Consider the following 24660-nt stretch of genomic DNA (forward strand, 5'->3'; position numbering starts at 1 on the left):
ATATTCATAATATGCTTTCCCTCACATCAAATAAAACGTATTTTCTTTAATACTCCTTACAGACTTCCAGTCTGTTGACTTCAAGTCAATAGAAGTAGTTCACTGACAGAAGTAAGTCTCTGATGGAGCCAGTATTTGAACTATGAGCAGAATTGTGATTACAATATCCTATTCTAATATCGCCGAAACATGCAAAGCAAAAGGCTTGCTCATTTCCCACTTCTGCATGCCAACAATGTTTAAAGTGTAAACCTAGGCTAGGTTTTTTTTGGTTTTTTGTTTTTTGTTTTTTTGAGGGGGGGTGGAGCAGGGATTTCTAACCTTGAAATACAATATAGTGTGTGATATTTATTCGAGACATGATTTTAAAAAAATTGTCAGTCGACAAGGGTTATGAACACTCTATGCAACCTTAAAGCTTATTCTGATGACTGTAATCTTATTCCAAAAGCATTGTCTTTAATAAAAAATAATTCCAGAACTTAAAGAATACTTTATTATTGAATACAAAAATACTATCTATGTAAAAACAATAAGTTAGTTTATTTACAGTACTTTACACTATTCTGCTCTAGGGCTTCCTTTGCATTGGATTTATTTTCATTATTTTACATGCCTTTATAATTTTGCACAAAGCATTTCCAAAAGCATGTCATCCATGTTCACTGCTCCAATGATGGGCCTGAAGAATAGTTCAGCAATCACATTAGCATTAATAGATCTCAACAAGGATAGAACAACATTCAGCTTGGCAAATCTGGCTTCATCACCTCTGTGAATGAGTCTGACATGTTCATTTAGAGCTTGTTGTGCTTCCTTCTGCAGTCCTTCAATATACTGTGTACACTGCAGTCCAGGTAAATCTGAAAAGAAAAATAAATTATTTTGTTTACACAGGTTTCATCTATAAAACACTCTTCTTACAGAAGAGTTAACAGCTTACAGATGATATTTATTACACAAAGAATTAAACAAATGGAATTGCTAGAGAACTTCTTGCATGCAGAATCAATGTGCCAAATCTTATAGTGTAGCTCAAAATCTTATCATTGTGGTGGTTAAGGACATTCAATACTCTTTGCTGCTCAAAAGTGAACTGTGAATTTGCCAACATTCATTTAAATGCTAAAAAGAATTAGTTGATAACAGAAACTTTCATTGAAGAATGCTGTACAAAATGCCTTTACAGTGACAAGTATCATCTGTAAATAGCAGAGATAACAATTAAAAATAAATAAATAAATAAATAACTTGTTTAATAACTTGTTCACTTCTACAAAAGGCATTATTTAGGCTTTTATAAGGCTTCTTTTGACAGCAGTTTCTAAGTAGCTCCAGATAAGAAGTGGCAACAAGTATTAACTCCAATATACGATAGAAAGTTTCCTAGGGAACTACACTGAAGATATTGAGGGAGTGGGAGCAGAGGGATTTTGCTTTTCAGTGCAACAGTTTGAAGGCAGAAGTGCTAAATACAACTTGGTAGAGCCATAGTTAGGAAGTGCCATATCCAGTTGCCTTCCAGGTAAGTAACTGACATGGTAACCGCTTGGTAGAGCTGTTGGAAGTCTTTAGGAAGAGAAACGATGCATGAAAATAAAAAGAAAGAACAGTAACGCAACGCAAAGCACTCCCCTGCCGTGGCACACCCGAGAGCCTGAGGTTTGCCCCGCTTTGTCCCCGCTGTGCAGGTGCCGAGCTGTCCGGGGGGCCTCTGAGCTCCGCCGGCCGGACAGACGGACAGACGGATCCCCAGGGCGGCTCCAAGCAGGCGGGGAGCTGCGGCTGCCTCCCGCCTTGTCCCAAGCCACTGCCACGGGCTCGGTTTGTTTCATTCCCGGGACAGCGGCCGCGGCCCGACCCCTGGGGGAACTGCGCCCCGCGCCCCCCTGCTCCGCCACCTCCCCTGGGGGACCCCCGCGTGCACTCACCCGGGTTGAAGAGCACGGTGCCCTTGAGGTACGCGTACTCCTTGGTGCTGATGTCCAGGCTCCAGCACTTGGCAAGGAAGCCCTCGATGGCCTGGATGTCGCCGGCCGAGGGTGGGTGCGGCCGCCCCGGCGCCGGTCCCCGCGGCGGGGTGTGCTCGCCCTGCCGCCGGTTGGTGAGGATCCTCTGCAGCATGCTGGGCTCGGCGCTCTCCACCGTCTCGAAGTGCACCCGGTCCTGCGCCAGCCCCAGCACCAGCAGGGGCGCCCAGCAGCTGCGGACCAAGACGAGCTGCTCGTCCAGGGGCAGCTCCTGGAAGCAGGGCACGTTCTGCACGAAGCGCAGCGTCTTCACCAGCACGGCCGAGGCCGCCTTGCACGCCACCTGCGGGCTCTTCAGGGCCACCCGCCGCTGCGAGCCGCACGAACAGCCGCCGCACGCCGGCCCCCGCCTCGCCACCGGCCCCGGACCCTGCCTCGGCCCCTGCCCCGGCGGCGGCTGCCGCCTCTCCGCCTCCGCTTGCTCCTGGCTCTTGAGGATGCTGTAGAGGATGCTGCTGTGCCGCCGGCCGCCCGCGCAGCAGCGGCAGCGCTCCACGCACGCCATGGCACCCGGGGCCGGGGCCGGGGTCGGGGTCGGGGCTGAGCCGCCCGGGAGGAGGCTGCTCGGGGCGGGCGGTGGCGGTCGCGGTCCCCGCCGCCTCCGCCCGGCGGGAGAGGCGCACTGCTCGCCCTCTGCCCGGCTGTTAACTTATTTATAGCCGGCGGCTGGGTGTGCGTGTGTGAGTGTGTGGTGTGTGTGTGTGTGTGTGTGTGTGATGTGTGTGTGCGTGCAGCCGCTGTGCCCGCGGTTCAAAGGGGCAGACACTCTTTACTGGCTGGAAAAGAGAGAGAGGAGGGAAAAATTAGAAAAGAAAAAAAAAAAAAAAAAGAAAGCCCTCCTCCTCCTTTCCCGAGGCAGCGATGCCTAGAGGGAGCCTGCGAGGCGCCCGCCCCTGCCGTCAGGCTGCGGCGTGGCCGGAGGCGAGAGGGGACCCCGCGCGTCGCGAAATGGCGGCCGGCCCGCGGGCTGGGGCTGGGGGCGACACGGAGTAACACCAGGGCTGAAGCAAAAGGGCTTATGCCTCTGCTGCCCCTTCGGCTTGATTAACACCTTAATGCTGCCGTGCAGAAGGGAGGTGGACATGCCCCTGCACAGCCAAGGGTGAATGTGTGGGGTTGGGGTCCTGGTGAGGCTCTGTCAGGGTGCCCTGGTGTTGCTGCCTCTGCTGCATGAGGTCCTGCGTGGATCTCATGAATGATGTGGATCTCCCGTTAAACCATCCCCCGCGAATAATTCCCTTCCTCTGCTTTGCAGTACGTGGCCCATCTTTATGACCTCCTGATCTTTTCATCCACCCATTTAAAACGTTTCCATTTTCCCTACAAGCTTGTCATGCCCTGAAGTGAGTATTTCCACCTCAGCTTAGATCTCCTGTTCTCAGAGACTCATCTCGTCGGTGTGACATATGGACTTCAGACTAAGAAAATAACTATTAACAGGCCTTGATGTTTACACAGGAGGGATAGAGGAATAGTGATTGTCCGAATGTGATTTTACTCTTGAATGAAAAACTCATTTACTTTGTTAGTTAGACTAACTGAAAGTGGGTGCAGCAGAGAACAGTATTTACGCAATGCAGTAAGTAAAGAGTTACTTCTTTGTGCCTTATATGGACTAAACCAGAAACATTTTATATTTTATGTCAACTAGTAGAACCTTGGCACAGTTTTAAAGAAAGTAGCCAGTTTTCAGCAGCCTTCTGTACCTGCTCCATCAATATCTGCTACCAAGGGATGTTTAACTCAATCCTGGACAAACTTCTTTTCATTCAATAAAAAATTGTAGTTTTTCTAGCAAATGCCTCTAACAGCTTTGGGCTTCTTAGGAACGTAGAAAGTTTAGTCCAGATCTCAGCAATTTCTTTTCCCTATGAAGCTAGTCCTCCTATGTCAGCTTACATAGTTATATAGCCATTTCTCTCTAAGTATTCCTTCACAATTGGACTCAAAAGGGATATTGTTTACAAAAAGCACAAAAAGTATACATGTAATATAAAGCATACGAGGGTTATTTGCCTCATGTAAACCTTATTTTCCAAATGCAGGTTTTCCAAAATCCTAATTATAATTATCTTTGGTTTTACCTGTAAAATGCATCATGTAATTAAAAAATGTTTTATTAAAATATTATTTTATTAACTTTTCTGATGTCTCCTTAAGCAGTCGTACAGTTTACTAATGCAAGGCTTCCAGATCTTTGTCTAAGGACTCTATCTTTTTTTTTTTTTTTCCACAGACTCAAATATGATAAATGATAAAGTCTTTTATTGTCTTTGCAGTGGTGGAGAATTGTTACATTGCACCAATGTACTGATATCTACTGTTTGCAGACTGAGTTTTGTCCCTGGAGCAAAAAGCAATCTTTCACTGAACATTCTTGAAGAAAAAAAAAAAAAAAAAAAGCTTAGAATTTTTTTTTAAATATATTAAAAAATAAAAAATATATATATAAAATTAAATAAATATAAATGTTATGAAGTTTGTCATTTGAATAGTATCATTAGTAACTGGAAAATACTTGTCTAATCATCTAGTATATTTTCTTGCCATTCATGAGTGTTTCATGGTACATAAATCAGTGTTTTCTCAACATTGCTATGTTAGATTCTTTTTTTCCTTTCTAGTCTTTTCCTTCTTCTTTTTTTTTTTTCCTCTTTCACTAACTTCCAAGAGAAAACTTGCCACGTTTTAGAAAATGAGCTTTTAGTTGACTTCAGTAGCACTTCTCCCATGAGGTATGTATTATTGGACTGACTGTGGAATCCAATTATGTTTTTTACTAGATTGCAACTTAGAAGGTATCTGTGAGAAAGTATGGTACAGCTGAGATTCAAAGTATTGCCTTTACAGTTTCAAACTTAGACCAGTAGTGGGAACATTCTGTTTATGGGAGGATGCTGCTTGCACGGGGTCATATGTAACTTTTATACTGAGTCTACAATAGAAATTTTCCTGATGTAGCAATGGGGTTGCAGGTATCTAATTTTTCAAGACATTTCTCTTTCAACCAAGTCTCAAATGTAGATACAACTCTACTGTCATACAATGACTCTTCTGGCACTTCAGTTTATAAACTAACATATACAAAAAGGTTTTTTCTTTGATGACTACATCAGTATGGGTATCCCATGCTGTAACTGAAACTTGATTTATTATTAAGGGCCAGAAATTGCATCAATATAATCAAAACTGTTCCTCTTTCTCTCATAAGTACATTTATGCATTCATTTCTTTCTTTTTAACTTTTAATGTATCCAAATACATGGCATTTTATTCAGGGCAGAGCATTTCTTTCCCAATTAAAACATCCAAAAAGTCTCAGACATATTTAGTAATGTTTCTTAATGCCCTAGACATATTTAGTAATGTTTCTTATGTTGACATTTAGTGATTTGAATAGTCTTTATTTTTGTGTCAGAGTTTTGCCTATCTAAGGCATTCAAGTTAAACAAAAGGCTACAAAGCATTCTGTTTAAAAACAATTGGAAACCAAAATCCCTGACAGACAAGTCATGTTTTGATGTAAACTACATGAAAACACATAAAAAAAATAAAAATAAATAAAAATAAAAATAAAAATAAAAAAGTGGGTGTGTTTCATTTCTTCTAATTTACCCAGCTCCAGGTTGTCCAGTCATGAATAGATTTATATCCTAAAAAAGATTGCTTGTTTGTTTGTATTTTGTTTTGTTTTTACCTCAGAGAAAAACCTTGGATATGAAGGTGATACAGCGCAGTCTTAGCAGTTATGCTCTTTCATGTTGCTCTTCAGTGTCCCTGTATTGCTCATCTGGTAGCACACTTGGTTCTCAGCCAGAGGGCAAGACTTCACTTTCAGAACAAGACCAAACAAGCATTTGGTTTGTGCTGTCAGTGCTTTAGTGCACCATTAGCTTGAGAGAGTGTTTTTTTTCCAGTGGGGAATTGAATCCTGATGCTCTGTAAATACCTACTATTCCTCCCTGTGTAAGGGCTGAAAAATGAAATTTGATCTTAAGATGAGATGTAAAACTGAGGGATCAATTCAATGATTAGTACAAATGAAGCTAACTTTTTCTCTGGAAAAAAAAAAAAAAGGCATTGAATGTGGAATATCATTAAGAGTAATTTTAGCAAGGCATCTTTGGTACAAGAGAAGTATTCCATTAAAACAAGGTTTTGGAATTTACATATTTTGTTATGTTTCACACATATATTTCTCACGTATATTGAGACTGTTCATTTGTCAGACTGACCACTATTCACAGTCTCTGTATTTTACTGGAGTATTTACTTGAAAATGAGTGAGAATTAAGGGAAAAGTGTCACCGTTAAGAATGTTTTACCTACACATTTTATTAGGCATTCCTGATGGCAGTACTGCCTCCTTCTTCAATTTGCAATGGATTCCTTGGGTGGAACAAACTGTGATCCTGACTGATTCTGCCTGAACCAAAGACAGCTGATCTGTACCAGTCAAGGGATGCTGACCTGAATTTACAAAGCCCTAAGGCTGTTACTGTATTCGATGGACAGCTCACCTAGCAGGATTTGTTTGTTCTGGATTAGGATGAGTATGTGGTTATATTCTTATGGAAATTGCTTATATAACTTATAATAGCTGGAGTATATAATAGCAGTTTTACACCTTTACACCAAGTGCTTCAAAGTAGTTGATACCCAACCCAGTAGAATGATGCAAAAGCTTCATTCAACATATTTAAAAAAAAAATGTAAATCTTCAAAAGGGATTTTTTTTTTGGGGGGGGGGGTCACATGAGTGCTTTGCAGCATATTGCTCTGATATTTTAGATCCAGAAGTAGGAATCTTGAATTTGCATATACTGTTACTGGACCATGTACTTTACTGTCGTATTTCTATTGGCAGATAACCAATTTAAGGAGACCTTCACACATCCCAGACATCTTCTCACCTTCATGCTAATTCACGTTAGGTAATGCAATTAGGTTTCAGGGGAAGGTAAAATTAAGGGAAGAGAAACAACTTTTTCCAGGGAAAGGTGTTCAGTAACTTCACATCCCTCCCCACCCCCTAAATAAATAAATAAATAAATAAATAAATAAACAAAGCGTAACTGATCTGTGGGCTCAAATAGGTTTGTGTTAATAGGGATCCTTTGGGCCTCTGCACTGTAGAAGAGCTATTGGTTCCAGCAATCTAGAACTGTACATTTAAGTACGCTGTTGGGGGTCGGCTGTGTCAATATTTAAATCTAATTTCTTTTTTTGGCAAACGTCAGTTCATATACTCCCAAACATCTGCTAGTGTGGCATGTTTAAGGGTGCAATCCCATAAGACAGATTTAGCCAGTCTAATAGCTCATTGGAGCTGAAAGAGATGACTTCCAGATATATCTTTGCTGCTGCTGCTTTCCTTGTGCCAACTCTGGCACTCATCTGACATTTTGGCGAGCCAAATCCTTTCATTAAGCTGGCTGCATTTTTAGAACAGCTATTACAGGAAAGGTGGCAAAGAAATTAGATACCTTGAAATGTGCTCTCCATGCTTTATTTTCTCCATTGATGCTTTCTGAGGTTCTGCCCAACCTAAAAAGCTGTAAAATTTGTGTTATGGCAGGTTTTTGTTTAGCTGAATCAGCAAGAAACCCATCAAGAAACTGAATAGCTTTCTGCCACTTCACTCATCTGAACTCGTTCAAACAGGGATCAGAAGAGTGCCAGAGCAGGTGGAAAGGAGTGGCCATTCCTCATTTCCAGAAGTGGAAGGTGAGAGAGAAAAGAGCAGGACCAGTGCTGAAAGCTCTTATTCCACTCCATCACTGTGCAGAACCTCTCCCTCAGGGGGGACAAAACCCTAAAGCTTGATGGAAGGGAAGAGAGGGCTTTTAATAATCTTTGTTTTAAAATGAATCTTTTAAATACCACCTGAAATTGAACTGTACTTTTGCTAATGGCACCTGGTTAAGGGGATTGTATTATAAAATATTAGTGTAGAAAAAACTTTCAATTACTAGCCTTTTTACAATCATTTGCCTTGAGAAATACATTGCTAATAGGAAAAACAGATGGGTAACAAAAAAAAAAAAAAAAAGAATCTGGAAAATTAAGTGTTTTAACACATTGTTCAAGGTTGTGGCATAAAGAATAAACTGCATTCTAGCACTGTGGTGGCAATAGTATCCATTACACAAATTCTGAAGTTGAAATTACTCTATAAATAGTCTGATTGTCTGACACTGACAAGTTCACAAATACATTTATATTTGTGAGTAATATTCAAGGGTATGCTCCTAAAAAAATGTTTTGTTTTGTTTTGTTTTTTTAAAAAGTATGCAAATAGTTTTATTAGTTACCATTCATTTTATGTGGAAATCAATGTGAGGGCTTTTTAAAATGCATGCATCTTTCCCTAGGTTTTAACTGAGACATACTTCACCTAAGTTGGGTATTTGAAAATACTGACCTTTTGGTGAATCGCTGATGTAATTTCTCATTAAGTCAGATTCATGTTTTGGTATTATAAAACACACACATTTCCTTTTTACCATTCTTTGTACATGCGCATGCATAAATGATTTGTAGGTTTATCATGCAAACTAAAATCTGAATCTCAAATATTTATAATCTTATAGTAACTTCTGTAGTCCTTTGGCTATGTTATTTGCTCACAGTTCACCGTGTTTCTAAATTTGTATGTTTTATACAAAATAGGAAAATCATTTGGCATTCTGTTCTGCTGGCAGACAAGATAGACTACATCCTCAGTTTTATCAAAGTAACAGAACTAGCTTACCTTCTTTAAAGGAAGGATTTTTCTAACCTAGATCATTTCAGCAGAACTTGATTAGGGAGTGATCTGGCAGTTATGTCATCCTTATGTCAGCCTTTATGGCAGTTATGGCATCCTTTTTTTTATTTTTTCCAGCCCATGGAAGCCATACTTCATGTAGATTTCTGATTTTTGTGAAATTTCACTAGAATTTCACTATTACATTATTTTCACTAATTTCCCTGTTATCTCAAGGTATGTCTTTCCAGGTTTTGGTTTTGAAGATATTTTTGTCTTAGAAGAGATTCCTTCCTTCGTACCTTCATCTTTTATTTTGTTTTCCAGCTATTTATACACCATGCAGAGTATCCACATCAGAAGGACAAAAAAAAAAATCACTAAAATGTCATCGTTGACACTTCATTGTCTCTTTCTTGCATCGAGAAAAGTATTCAGTTTAAATCTTTCACTCTTCTCAAGGACATGTTTTCTCTGTACACCTGTAAGATAGTAAATCATATCATTACCTTGGACTTTTAATCTCAGAACTCCAGGAGCATGGTCTGAGAATGAGAAATGAGGATGTTTCTGATTGCAGATGTTAATGTCTGAAACTTTAAGCAATTACATGAGGAATAGTTTAAAGTAAAACAATTGTGTTTACTTTTGACTTGAATTATGGTTTTTAATCTTTTATTAACTGTGTTCTGTCCTCACAGAAATTCATACATAAAGCATAGAAAGTTTAATCTGATATTTCATAGCTGATTATTTCTCCTAAAGAAGACTTGAGTGCTTTTTTTACCACACTTGACAACACAAATCACACACACTAAAATCCCAGAAGTTCTTTGAGGACCTCTTTTTCTCTCAGCAGTGCTCTTCCCTTCCAGCTCCAACCCCATAGCAGTTCAGTTGTTATAATAGTTTCTAAGTTTCCCAAATCTTTGCCAGTGCTTCCTGGCAAGCAAAAAGCAGTTTACTTTGAAGCAGGTCAGGTTATAATTTTAAAATGTAGAAAGAGGGAGAATAAACTACCCTTCTGTAACTGAAACTGTTTAAGTGGCTTCTTTCCAAGGTCTTGCTTACCAAGAGATATGAATAGTCTGCTTCCCTGCCAAGGTAGATGCTGAACTCCGCCCTGATTCATGGAATTCTTCTCTGATCAATAGAATTACATTAGTGTCAGAGCTGATGTAAAATTGTGGTGCCTTGGACTGCTCAAAGAAAGTCCTCTAAGGTTTTATCCACCCCACAAAATTAAACAAGAGTAGTTTTAATAAGTCTAGCAGGAGTATCAATGACATGATGGAAATGACAGTCACAGTCCAAGTCCTCCAGGCTGTCAGTGATATCACCTTCATTCCTATGGCTAAATTAAAGCTACAGTGGTTTCACATCTTCATTCTGCTGAGTAGACATATTCCTAATATCTGTTGTTAAATGATTCGATTCAAGTAATAACTACAGCTCCCTGATACTATGAAACAACATAGAAAGAAAATCCCATGTATTCCTGGCATATGATGTCTACGTTGTAACGTGAGACTGTAATTTGGGAAGGATCATACACTACTTAAAAGAAAACTAACAGTATTTTTCCAAAATATTTAAAAGCTGAAGTGATGTGGCTCAAACACCATTATTTCATGTCTCTGTTGCTGACACAGCTGATGTTGAAATAGTTTTATTAAAGACATTACAGGGTCAATGTAAAATCTCTGTGCATATCTGAAGTATTTTGAATGATTTATGTGAGTTCATGGATATTCATTATGATGATATTCTTTCATGTTTCCATTGACGGGCAGAACAATGTCACCGGTAATGTCCAAAATAAATTATATCATCATAAAACTGGACCTTAAATGCAACAAAATTAAATTTAAGGTAACTCTTAAAGTTTGACAATTAAGGAAAGTTAAAGGACATATTTCAAGCAGCACTTGACACTCTAAATTGCCCTGTTCTTGGTAAGTGTTGACATGCAGTAGGCTTTGTGACACAGAAACAGACATATCATCTGTAATCTATGCTACAAGTGCAAGTGGAAGAATGTAGTGAGAGAGTTTATTCTTAATTCTCTCACCTTGTCTGGTTTATAGGTACTCTGTATTAATACACTGTTTTCAATGCCACCCATCTCAGAGTACTGCAGTTTTCTGTACCAGGCGTGTGCTGTTTTCTGTAGCTATGAAAAGATTCTCTTCAGTAAGAGTTCATGTGTAAGTTCTCATTATCTCCAGCAATTCTGCAGCTGGCCCCAATGAAAATACAGACTGCTTATGGATTTCCTGATAGTCTGCTTTTATATTGTCGTTTATGTAGAAAGATGATAAGTAAAGACTGAGATAAGAGTGCCATTGTGCTTAGGAGCTCTATAACTAGTAGTAAGAGACTGACAGCAGCTCAGATGGATTATCACAACTAACTGAAACGAATCAAAGCCAGAGAGGGCAAGAGGTGAAATGGTTTCTCCGATATTATTTATCAGATAAAAAAAAAAAAAATTAGGAAGGAAAACCACCAATATAATTAAGGCTTTGTTTAAGCCAAAAACAAATTTCCCGCTAGATTCAGTAAGTCTAGGTTTCATCCCACGTATTAAAACTTCCGTGCTTCATCATTCCCTGTACCACGCCAGGCCTAGCATACACCTTGATTTTAAAATATCATATGCCATATTCAATACAGAGATTATGATGATTTTTTTTTTAATTATTTTTTGCTGAATATACAGAAACAAATTGGAAACTTGTTTCTCTCATTGAGCTGAAATAGAGGTCATCCAATTCCTTCATCAATGAAGCACTGAAAAATGCAAGCACAAAGGCCTGAATCATGCTGGCTGTGGATCAAAGAGCTACATTCAGAGAAATAGTGGAAGTTAACATCAATAGAACAGTCAACATTTCTAGTACCAACATCAGGAACATTACTGGTCCTCTTTGTCCTCCACTGATGATGTGTCAGGCCCTTTTCCACACAGTAAATATTCCAGGCCTGAATATTTATGAATATTTTGAATTTTGAATATTCTGCAATATTTCTCCTTCCACTTTCCTTAATAATTTTTTTTCTTTGCATTGGTGTTTTCATGCACATGGTTGTTCTCTAAATCCTGATTTTTCTCTGAAATTGCTTGTGTAGCAATTACAGGACCCCAAGCTTCAGTATCTAGTCATATTTGTAGTAGGTTTCTCCAAAACACAGAAGATGTATCCCATCTGTGTTTTATTTCTTGAAAGTATGACATGTTCCTGTTTCATGGGGAAGGAGGGCTGGGTGGGGGGAAATATGATTATAAAAACTACATAGGAGGGATGGTTATTTCATATTCATCTTAAGCCATCAAAGTGATATTTTAGGTCCTTGTGTTAAAATGTTCAAGTTGAAACCTATCAATGTGCTAAAATTAAGCATATGCCTAATATCCTCAAGGATACCTGGGGGGGTGGGGGGGGGGGGTGGGGGGGGAAAGGAGCATGAGCATTATGAGATTCCAGCTTAATACGTACAATTTGCATACTATTATTGTAGATTTGGTTATCAAAAAGAATGAAAATTTCAGTGATATAATTCAGTACAAATAGTGCTCCATACTGAACAGATGAAGACAGGTAAAAAAATAGCAAACCCTAGAGTTATGTCTAGAATACATTAAACTTTGCTTTAGCAACTTTACATTTGTTTTGTGTCTTCATTTCAGGACAACAACCATGGTGAAGGGAATGGAGACAGGATGGGTAGAACACATAAACAGAGTAAAATTTGTATGGTCAAGGGACATCTACATTTTCCTTGAAGATAAGACTGCTGAATATAAAATATTTATTATGTACTTTTTTAAAATAAACACATATAGTCCAAAAACTATGTGTAACTTTATATTTTCATTAAATTCACCCATAAAAGGGTGCTTCTGACTGAATTCTTCTGTTGATTTTATTTTTTTTTTCAGCAAACTTATACAGTTATGGATAGCAAGAGTGACTGAAAACCAATTCATCACTTGCAGTGAGATTCAGACAAATAGTTGTATCAGAAAGTTGTTCAAGGAAGTTGTGAATGCTTTGATTTGCTGTATAGCTCATTTTATTTTGACTCAGAGCCATCCATCCATTCCTTTTCCTCAATAATTTATAATTTCCTCTAAGACATTATAATTTCCTTCAGATATTTTTGATGTCTGAATTAGTTGCTACTTAGTCCTCTTGTTACAGTGAGGTTTCTATTCATTTATTCATACTCTGCTCTTCAAAGAGGTCATAGGTGAGCTAATGCTTGACCAGTATTCATATACATTGCATCCTACTTTTTTATGGCCAAGTTATTCCTTAATTTCCTTAAATTCAAAGTTATTCCTAAATTCCTTAACCCCATCCTGTGGTTTATCTTAAACCACACACATCTGTGTGGTTTACTTAAGGCTCAAACTTGTGGAATGTTCTGTCTGTGCCTAACTCCAAGTATATAATTATTTTCCTTGAATTCAAGAAATCTGATCTGATCATAATGTTTGCAAGTTTAGAATATTGGGGTGTTTGCCTTTATGAGTCTTAATTAAATTTAACCTCTCTCTCAGTTCAGATCTCTATCACAACCTTACAACTTAGTCCTGTAATAATTACATTGAAACCAAGTGATTCAAACATATTTGGTTTGGTTTACTCTTAATTTCTTGGCTACACTTCTGCTGTCAGTCATTTTCACCAGACAGAGAAAATCTACCTGTCTATTTTTTTTTTTTTTTTTCCTGTCCTGGCAACATTCACTAGGAACAGATGGCAATGCCACAAAGAGCATCTTAGAACAAAAGGCTGCAGAAGATGCATTTTGCATAGCTTGACGTAACAAGATTATACCATTAATTATCTGTTTACTTAGAATTCAGAACTGCAGAAACACTACAAAATGTTGTGTATGAAGATATCCAAGATCAATAGTAAATAAACTGCAGACAGTAACTGTTGCTGGGGATGGGAGTGTGGGGGGAGGGGTTGTTTATTTGTTGTTTTGTTTGTTTATTTTTTTCCCTATGCTTCCCTAGCACTAGGCTTTATCTAGTATATATTAAATCCATATTCATCTTTACTCTGACCAGAGTGTTAAGTTCATTTTAAGTAAAGAATAATTTACTAAAATAAAATAAAGTATTTTCTTGTACATTCTCACTTATTTTAATTGGATGCTTTCCACCCTGGTAGCACTGATTTTTTTCTGATAACGGATGTATTTCTATAGCTGACAAGTTGCAGCACTTGTAGCACTGCTGGCAAAGCCTGGTTGCATGCATGTTGTTCTTTTATGGCTTACAAAAATTTATTATCCATATAAGGTCCAGGTCTGCATTTGCACACAAATTGTGTAAATTCTGCTGCACAGGGACTGATTAGAAATGAATGTGGCAAATCTTCAGCAGCTACACTGAGCAGCAAGTATAAGCTCTTCTATGTCCTGGAGTTTTGGTGCATCAAGCCTATGCACTGAAATTTTCTTTTCACAGAAATCAAAGCATTAGAGATGATTAGGATTGGCACATGTCATGATACATACTTACCATGTCTTGGATTCAGGATGTGGCTGGAGTATGTATCCACATGAAAGACCTTGAAGACACTCTTGGCATCTCAAAGTTCAAATGACAAACCCTACAACTGCCTCCGTATTCTTTGATGATACAGTTTATTTTTATTAAAAGCAATGTAACTGTCCTGTTTGTATGCCTTGTACACTTCAGCATTCAGTTTTGCTTCTCCTGCTCCCATTCTCGGTCTTCACAGCAATTCATTCTTAGAGGATTTTTGACTGGATTTTATTTTTAATTTTCTAAAAAGTGTTCACATAATTTTATACACGTATATATATATATATATACACACCTTTAAAGGTGTATAGATGAAATACATTTCATTTGAGTGCACCTTTTTCCTGCAGAATTCTCCCCTTTTAAAATCTTAATTTTTCTTTCTCTTTATAAAGGCTGGATTTTGCCATGTCTAGTAATCTACACTCCATAACTTTGGTCTGAAATCTGTAGTATGATTTGTGCTGAAAAGGACATAAGGGAAGCAGCAGGTAGCTTGGAATCTGTTTATGCAGTTTTATACGATATAATTAGCATTCAATTTTATCGCTGCACAGAATAGTTAAATCATACTAGGCAGATTGAGGCAAATTCACAATTTCTTTGTATTCTTGGTTTATAATTATGATTTTTTTTCTCATTTTAACCTCTCCTCTGAAGGAAAATATGTAATGAGATGAACCAAATTTTGTTATGAAAAATGTAAACAGAAAAAACAGATTGTTCCTATATTCAGGTTTGGGGAAGATAAAGGCCATATGCTTTAGTCTCCATGCAAAGAGGAAATGAAACAACTTCTTTTCATTGGATATAAATATCTGGGTGAGATTGTTGTATGTCACAGACAAAAAATAAGGGCATAATTATGAGATATTGAATAACAAAGATAATTTATTTTCCTCTGTGTCTCCAGACAAGGAAGGGTTTCGCTCTGTCCCACTGTTCTGTCCTGAGCATGGACTGATCTCTTAGTGATGCAGATAACTAGACTAGAAGCCTAGAAGAATTCCTCTCTCTCCAAGCTTGTTTATACTTAATTTGCAGCCCCTGGGAGGAAAAAAAAAAAAAAAAAACGTCTGCTGCTTCTTAATGTAAATGTCGTTGTCTTGTTAGAAAACCTGTGTAATTAAGATTCTTCATTTTTACAAGATCAACTCAACTAGAATGATATGTGTAATAAATACTGTTCATAGTCTTTGCAGAAAGTATTGTGAAAAGCCCCCCTTTTTCTTTTTCAGTTACACATATTCACATATTTACTTACTGGAATTTGACTTAAAAGATCTAGAGGTAATCAGAAAACAAAGCAAGACAGCAACCTTATTTTCAGCCTCTTCTTCCCTTATGATTCCTATTTCAGGGTTCTGTGTACCTTTCATTGCTCAGGCTTGATTTTTTCCATTTTGTTCCAGCCAGGCCTAACTCGACCCAACTCAAAACCAGTTGTCTTAACACAATATGGGAGTCTTTTTCTTTTTTCTTTCTCTCTCTCTTTTTTTTTTTTTTTCCATAAAATAGATTGGAGAAATGCAGAATATATCATGCATCTATGTTAAGGCAAGACTGCGGTACATGTATATGTTTCACCTAGTGTCTCAAACAATATCTTACTAAATAATGAACAGGAGAAGCCCTTTCTCCAGAAAATGTGTAAGACAATACAGATGTGGATAGACTGTGTCATTTTAAAATAAAGAGGAGGCAGTTTTTCCTGATATACAACAGCTGACTGATATCAGTTCTATTTGTTATCATTACTATTAAAAGAATGGTCTATTAGGACTTTTCTTTCCCCAAGAGAACCTTAAGTAAAAGCTCCAAGGACATTTCCAAATAGACTGCAATATTTCAGACATTCTTATCAGCAGCACATTATGAAACTGTGCTAGCTTTCTCTTACATTTCTTACAAGTCAGGCTTTTCTCATAACATTAGCAAAGGAAGAGTAGATTCTCTGCATAACTCCATAAACAGCAATGCCACCAAACTGCATGGCATTAGCATATATGCAGCTTTTCTGCAGTAGCCAGTCTTCTATCCATATTTTCCATAAGTAACCTGTTGAAATTCCTTTGAAGAGAAGAATCTGTCCATAGTCCAACAAAATACATCCTGGAATTCTACTGCCTCTCTTTTTTATTTATTTATTTTTTAAATTTTACTGAAAATCAGAGCCTCAGTGTGTTAATTGCTTAATTGCCTTTAATTCATTAATTACTTATTATAAAATTAGTGACTGGCAAAGCCTGTCTTTTCTCATTATTGTTTATAACATATTGCAGAAGGAGAAATAGGTGCATGTGTTTTACCTAGTGTTCCAAGCAAGTCAACAACTTGGATTAATGATACAGAAATTTAATGTTTCTAACTGTATAAGCCCTTCATATAAATAGTATTTCACATAAATAGTATTTCAGAGTAGATCATTAAAGTCTTAGCTATGCAAAATCCTGCACTGTTAGGACTATAGTCTACTTGTCTTTTGAAAATAATAGCAGATAGTTTAAACTGTGCAATGCTATAGAATGGCATTAAAATCAAATTTGTCCACCAGTTTAGGAATCAGAATTTAAGCAGTAGAAGAGGCAAATAAATGCTTCTTACGTGTTGGAGTCACTTCATTCCATACTGCATGAACTGTGTATAAAATCACATTTTTTTCAATAAACTTGCTGAGCTCTTTGCTGAATCACATAAATTTCTGTTGCACCACATTCATTGGTTCTATGACACAGTTCTTTGGGTGATTTTTTTCATTTCTTTTTACTTCAAATTCACCTTTTTATGCCCTCTTTTGTGACATTCATTGGACAACAGAAGCATGGTGCTTAAGAACTGCACCACAGGGCACAAAGACAGGTAAGGTGAAGGGAAACGTTACAGCTCTACATTACCACAACAAGAAAATGTTTCAGCACATTAACAATGATATTTTTAGACTGCAGTTTCTGGTATTTAATTGTCAGTCTAACAGTTTCAAGTATACCACACAGACACATACTGTCATATGCAATTATACTTTGATGTGCTCTAAAGGTAAAAGAGTAAAGGTCCAGAGACTGTAATTACAAATTAGACTGATATGTTTTCTTTACGCAAAAGCAGTCATTCAAAGCAGGCACATATTTAAAATATGATACTACTAATTTTTATTAAATTATAAGTTTATGTTGCAATTCACAGAATTATAGAAGTGTAAACCACTGTCCAGAGGAGTTTATAGCAATTACTACAGGCGTCCCAGGCTACTCTGGCTCTGCTGTTATAAATGGAGATTTGCTTAGATACTGTGCATGACAGTTCCTAAATTCTTGCGACTTTCATTATCTTCATCATCTTAACATAAGGTGAGACTAGGTCTCTGTTGGTGATACTGTTATTTGTCTTTTTCTTTGTAGCTCAGCAAAGAAAAAGGTATCTTGTATCCAGCTCCATTATTGTTCAGTTTACTTGATTTCTTTGATTTAGTGATTGTATTGAGAGATTTTTGAGTTTTCTGAGATTTAAGATGGCTACACTTGGCTCAGGAACATAAGCAGAACAGCTCTTATTGTAACTCACTGTCTATGCTTTGACTGTCCAAAACCCAAAAAATGTTCATAATTTTGTGCACCTAAAAAAGGGGATTTTGTCTAATGAAAAGATTGTTGATTAAAAGTTCCATCTATGACCTTTAAAAGCATGACATACATTATTCAGAAAGCATAGAACAATGACAAGCCAAGTGTTTGTCTCACTAATAGCAATTTTTTCTGAAATGATTTCATAATAACAAAATCTGAAGGGCAATAGAAATATAATGTTCCTCAGAGAGAAAAAAAAAAAAAAAAAAAAAAAAAGGCATTGTTTAACAAAAGTGCTGTCATTGCATTAAAAGAATTCAAGAAACTCACAATAATATAATAATAAATTACAATTGCCTATTATGCTTTCCTAATGACATTTTATTTCTGTTTCCCACCTGTATCATCTCTCTGTTTGCCATAAGATGTTGTAATTTTTTCGTATGTGTTAATGGTTTGTAGATAATCATCATCTGAAAGCATAAAGACTTTTTCTCCATTTATATTTCTGACGTTTTTTCTTCACACAAACAAAATGAGAATTCCAGATATACAAACTCTAAGTGTTATAGCCATTAACTTGATTACAAATGTCCATACATTTGACCTGATAAAAATTTGGTGCTATAAGTTTCATATTTCAAATTAACATGTTCTGCTGTGCTATAGAAATGATGGATCCATGTGGCATTATGTGGTTTATCAACGTGACGTTGCAGAGTTCATTTTAGAAACGCAGAGAATTGAAAAGAGGTAAAGTGAAACACTAGTCTATTTCCATTTTAGCACTTAATTTAAAACTATAGTCTGGAACACAGCAAAATGGGACTATTATCCTGGTGAATTAAATATTAACTTTGATTAACTTTATGCTGCTGTACCACTTAATCCTTGACATTGACCTACTTTTCTCTTTAATTATTTATAAAGTTATTGTGTAGAGACTTATGTCCTTGCTGTTTGGGGGGAAAATGTCATACTGTTGTGATGGCCTGTAATTAAAACAGCTCACGTTTATTGGAAGTTTTACCTTCAACTGTGTTAACTCCTTACAAGCTTGTGAGAAGTCTTAAAAGCAGCAGCTTATTTTAAGCTGATATCAAGTCTAAATTAAGGTCTTATTCAATGCAAACATAATGATAGATCTGAATACCATATTAGCAGTACACTGGTGTAGGACAGTGGAGATGCCTGTTCATTTTCCAGTGTGGACAACAGATACTCTGACCTTGGATAAAACAGTCTGTCTCAGATTTCAATTTCCTGTCTGTGAAAGAGGACTAATATCTTCCTACCACAGAGGCATCCTTTGCAAATGTTTATTCATGACAGTGAGACAGTTACCTAGTGAGGTTTATAAGATACTGCAGAGTTTCAGCAGCTGTAATGCCAGACGTTCGCAGAGGTTATGAATAGCTTGCCTAGGAAGGAGGCATTCCAGCTACAGGTTTCTCTGTTTCAGCACCTCACAGCATTGTTAAATTCTGTGTTGTTGTTTGTTTGTTTGCTTCATCCTTATTTATATTCATACTAAATGGTTCATAGTTTTTTTTGTTTGTTTATTTCTTTGTTTGATAGTCATTGACTCTAGCACTTTCTGTTCCCTGTTTCTTGGTTGTGTTTGCATTTACTCTCACTGATAGTTTGTTAACTCTAGAAATGTACACTTAACTGACACACAGCTGCTGCTATGTGTAAAACAGTGGTAGCTAATGCAAGTGACTAGAAATCAGCTTTTCAGTAGGTAATCCCCTACCTTCCAAATGCATCAGTCAAGAACTGACCTCCAAACACAATAGCTTTGTTGTTTCCAGACTATGCAGAATCCATCTGCTGACATCTTTTTTTTTTTTTTTTTAATTTCTCTTTTGGGTGGTCAGCATCTTGGAGAGCAAGAGCTGCAAGAGGATGAGAGATGCTAGATGCTATTTTTGGCATAAGAAAGTTATGATGATATATAAAATACAAAGGGACATACTAACATAAGACTCAACTGGTAGAAAACCATCCAAAACAGGTATTCCATAAAAAGACCAGTTATAGAGATGAAGTTAAACCTAAATATTACCACACTGCAGAACTAGATTGAATTCAAAAGTGTGCTTATTTTCTGGCTTTGTTATTAGGTCTTGATCACAAATCTAATTACGTTTCAAAGAATACAAAAGGGCAACTATGAGCATCTTGTGGTAACAGATAGAGGGGTCATGTATAGGCATCCAAATATAAAAGTATGGCTTTGTAGACTACACTCGAAACAGGAAAATGTGTTAAGCCTTTTGCTTGGTAAATTATTGCCTTCATATAGTGCTGAATATCTCATTTTCTATCAGTGTTACAACTAGGTACATGTTAGACTGTCTGTGTAGGTCAGAAATAACCCACACCAGAAAGAGGGAAGGTGAGAGGAAAGTAGATACATTTTTTTCATGATGTTTTCTTCTTTGTTGACTTTAGGTATAAACCACTACAGTCTTTTCTCTAAAACATTTGAGACTAAGAATTGGGACTATGTTTGGAAGTTGAAAATCACAAGTATCATAGAGGGTTTCTAGCTGGAGCTACATTTCTAAATTATGCATTAGTAATGTCCAAAGAAAAAGATACATTAATTACAGAAAATTCAGTTACTGATCTCTACAGACCTTTGGTTTTCATTAACCTTTCTTTTTAAGCATTACAAGCAAATCTAAGAAGGGTTCATATCTTGCCATAGACAAAGGTGAAAGATAATGTTCCCAGATTCATAAGATGGTTCTAAATGTAGCTGACAATGGATAACCTCAACAGATCCCTTTCTTAGCTGCTCTTTTTGATTGTAAAATTTTCTCTAATTTGTGAGGCAAAAGATATCATGGGTCATTATGATATCCATGGTTTGTATTGCTCATGAGCTGCCAGTAGGACACAAGAATAGGTTGGGCTGAAATATTTTATGTTGTTGTGTAAGAATTTCTATTGTTTAATATTTGCATTCTGTGACTGATTGGTACTTTGGGGTATTTTCCCCTTAGACTGTGTGCTTATAGTTATAAAAACATTCATGAGACTTTCTGAAGGAAGCATAGTTCATAGTTCATTAAAAATATGCATTAAAATACATTAAAAATTAAATTAAAATATTAAAAAATGAAATATTAAAAAAAATTACAAAAATAAAAAAATAAAAAATGCATTAAAAATAACACTGTATTCAACAGCTCAGTTCTATGTGCATTTAAACACAGCTGTAGAGATGAGTGTTAACATTAATCCAGTACTGCCTTCAGTTCCTCATAGTGCTTTAAGAATTTCATACCGGTCAGAGAACAAGAGATCTACTACCGCTTTAATAGCCCTAGGCATTCCTTAAATTCTTGCTATCAGTCTCATAATTCACACCTTTTGACTTCCATGAAAACATGTTAACAGATGGCAGTATTTGCACAACAAACTGTTATGGGACAGTGTCAAAAATATCGTTGTTTGAATTCATCTTGTTTTCAGAATTTACTTTGGAAATTTCCTAGAAATTGACAAAATTTGAATCTGGGGTTGTACCTACTTCTCATAGTGAAGTTAAGGTTCTCAGTGTGAAATTGTCCATAGAGCACAATTTAGCACAGGCATAGACACTGCTAGTCTGGGCACTGAGTTGATTATCTCTCATAGCACTGAGCAGTATGACTGTATTAGTAACTCAGCCAAGTAGCAGATTGGGAAGACACACTGTCAAAACTATACTGAGTTCTTTCCATAAGGTAGCTCACTTAGGCATTTGAGGCATATCTGTGCATAGTACTAATTTTGCTGTACTCTAGGGTTTCTGGGGAGTTTGACCAGTCTCCTATAAAATATAAGGACATACAAATAAAGGTCTGCTTTAGTGAAAATGTCTAGAAACTGCTGAGTGAAATTACCTTTTAATTTATTAACCATAGTAAATAACCCATGTTTTTTAGAAAAGGAGTTACTTCTACTTTTTTTTTTTTTTCTTAGCTGTAATTAGTTTAATTATCCCTATTTCAAAAGTAATTATGATGAAATATTAGAAACATGAAACTTTAGTTTCTCTAGGGATTTTACAGAGCAAATTAAAATACATAAAATGAACTTGACCTTATTTTGGCCACATACAGATGTGAGACCTTTAGAGTTTAAATCTGGAAGTATATGCAGACCAAAAAAAAAAAAAAAAAAAAAAAAAAATCATTGTGAGAAGGCCTATGTCTTGGAATTACATACGTAGTTTCTTAGCATTCAATATTTTTTTCTTTAAGATATAATTTACCATTGCTGAGTTGCTTCACAAAGACACCACAGTAACATACCCGATCAAACTTAGTTTGGCTGTAGATGAGCAAAACCTCCAAGAGGAGGTTTATTTTTTTCTGCAAAGGCCAGGAAAATCTTTTTTTTGTATCCATCAAGGGAAAATGTTTTTCAAATTCAAGCCATTGGAGTAAACTTAGCCCTACATAACTGTAAGTTTTCAGTAGCACACAAGGGCAAGCTGCCCTCATGTTTCTTGTGAAAACTTATTGCCATTTCATACTTTTCATCCATTTACAAAGTGCATGGTAAATCTGATTTTGTCTTTTTTCCAGTGTCTGTGTTTTGAACCCATTTACTTCCCTCGCACACCAAGTCATATTGTTGATCTCTGTCTACTTATACTTAGACTTGATGATCTTTGTAGGTACATTCCAACTTCCTCTCCTCTCCTCTCCTCTCCTCTCCTCTCCTCTCCTCTCCTCTCCTCTCCTCTCCTCTCCTCTCCTCTCCTCTCCTCTCCTCTCCTCTCCTCTCCTCTCCTCTCCTCTCTCCTCAAAAAAAAAAAAAAAACAAAAAAAAATAAAAACACATGTAAAGCTTTAATGAGGTTTTCTAAATTTTAAAAACCGTGTTTTCTTTTGAATGTTTAAATCAGGGTATCATGGAATTTTTATATTCTAAATCATAGATTTTTTATGGATTTTAAAAAGGAAAAGTAAAGGAGAAAAGAAAAGACGTAAGGGAATTATCAAATCTCTTGAATTATGAAGCTGCTGGCTTCATATAGGTCTAGAGGTTATCCATAAATTCACAAAAATATAATGATCCAGAGGAGGCATTGCACTGAATGTCTATGCATTTGGGGAGAGAATAGTAAGAGACTGGGGCTGCAAATTTGATACCCAGGACAAAGTATTTTACTGCACTATAGCCTCATGATGTTTTATTTCCCTCATAAAATAAAAATCCTTACTGCTTCAGCTCAGTTTGACTAAAATGGTGGAAGGAGGGTTTGAATAAGTAGCTAATCTACTGAGGGCAATAATCTCTCAAAGAAGGAGCAGGCAGCAGCAAGCGGCTGACATATTTGCAATCAGATTTACGAAAAGTGTTTGTTTTCCTTATGCAAAATGCTCATGCCTTTCCAGCCTTCTGAATAAGATTCTTTATTGGCATTATAAAGCCTATCTGTTTAACAATGAGTTAGTAGATTTGGTCAGTGCAAGTTGTTTTGATTTAGTTTTGAACTTTTTTTCACAAAGTTGTTTTCAAATTAATGGTATTATCAAAAAGCTGAAAGTTTTGCATCATTGTGATAAAGACAGTGAAATTTATGAGGGGAAAAAAAATAAAAGCTATCAACTTCCCTTTTAATTGATTGGTTTGTTCAGAATTTTTTACAGAATCTTGACAGTAAAATTTGCCACTGTAGGTATAGCGTGTCCTGGGGTTTTCTTGTGACATTCTTGCTAATGTGTTTCTGAATGGTTAAGTACAGGTGAGATGAAAAGCAGGAGCAGTATTTTCAGTAAGATTGGCAAACATCTTACAAGAGCCGTCTTTGTCTTTGAGGCTACAAATCAGTCAATTTTTAAAGGGAATATGTTTTCCTACATGTTCATAGTTTTTCTTTTAAAATTCCTTGTTTTGTCTGCATATTAATCAACATACTTAATTTCTAGAACTATTTAGTTTCTACTTAGATTCTGAATTATTGGTTTACTATTGTCCTCTCTTTTTAACTTAGCTCTACCAGTTTACTTAAATTTATTTATAGTGTATATTAAAAAAAAAAAAAAGTTAATTCTCTGTTAACAATGAACAATACATTCTTAACACAGAAATATTCAAGAATAGAATAAAGGCATAATAAATATCATATTTAAGGATGGTACTTAAAATGTATTTTCTTCCTGTATGTAAATTCTTTTACAACAGTTTAGCTGTTTCCTTCTAGTTTTTTTTTCCTAACAGCATGGTATTTAAAAAAAAAAAAAAAGAAAAAAAAAAAAGTTCTCCAAGATAGAGCAGTACTGTATGTTTCTGCAAATATTAAGCAGAAAATCAAGAGGAGACAAATATAACAAAACTGAAAATAACATTATCATATTTGTTCCTTTCACCATCACAGGTGATATTGTGAAAGAGAACACATTGCTTTATCTTAAAAAGCTTGCTTTCCACCCAAAACTGAAGGGAAAAAGGGAAAAAGAAAGGGGGGGGGGGGGGGAGTGGAGGAAGGGGTGAAGAAAAGTTTAAGGAAGTAGCTTAATTATAGAATTATAGAACCACAGAATGGCATAGAATGGCATAGAATGGCTTGTGTTGGAAGCGACCACAAAGATCATCTAGTTCCAACCTCCCTGCCATAGGCAGGGAGGACATCCACTAGATCAGGCTGCCCAGGGTCCCATCCAACCTGGTCTTGAACACTTCAAGGGATGGGGCATCCACAGCTCCCCAGGCCTCACCACTCTCTGAGTGAAGAATTTCCAC

At 36.8% G+C, this 24660-nt stretch overlaps 1 protein-coding gene across 1 annotated transcript; it reads right to left on the bottom strand.

Moving 5' to 3' along the window:
- Positions 1 to 473: 473 nt before the first annotated feature.
- NR0B1 (nuclear receptor subfamily 0 group B member 1) lies at positions 474 to 2878 on the bottom strand. Its single transcript, XM_027449028.3, has 2 exons — positions 1932 to 2878; positions 474 to 863 (listed from the first exon to the last, which is right to left on the bottom strand). Exons 1-2 carry the CDS (start codon positions 2533 to 2535, stop codon positions 619 to 621), a joined length of 849 nt encoding a protein of 282 aa, XP_027304829.1. The 5' UTR covers positions 2536 to 2878; the 3' UTR covers positions 474 to 618.
- Positions 2879 to 24660: the final 21782 nt, after the last annotated feature.

This window comes from Anas platyrhynchos, chromosome 1, assembly GCF_047663525.1.
Source record: "Anas platyrhynchos isolate ZD024472 breed Pekin duck chromosome 1, IASCAAS_PekinDuck_T2T, whole genome shotgun sequence".
Lineage (NCBI taxonomy): Eukaryota > Metazoa > Chordata > Aves > Anseriformes > Anatidae > Anas > Anas platyrhynchos.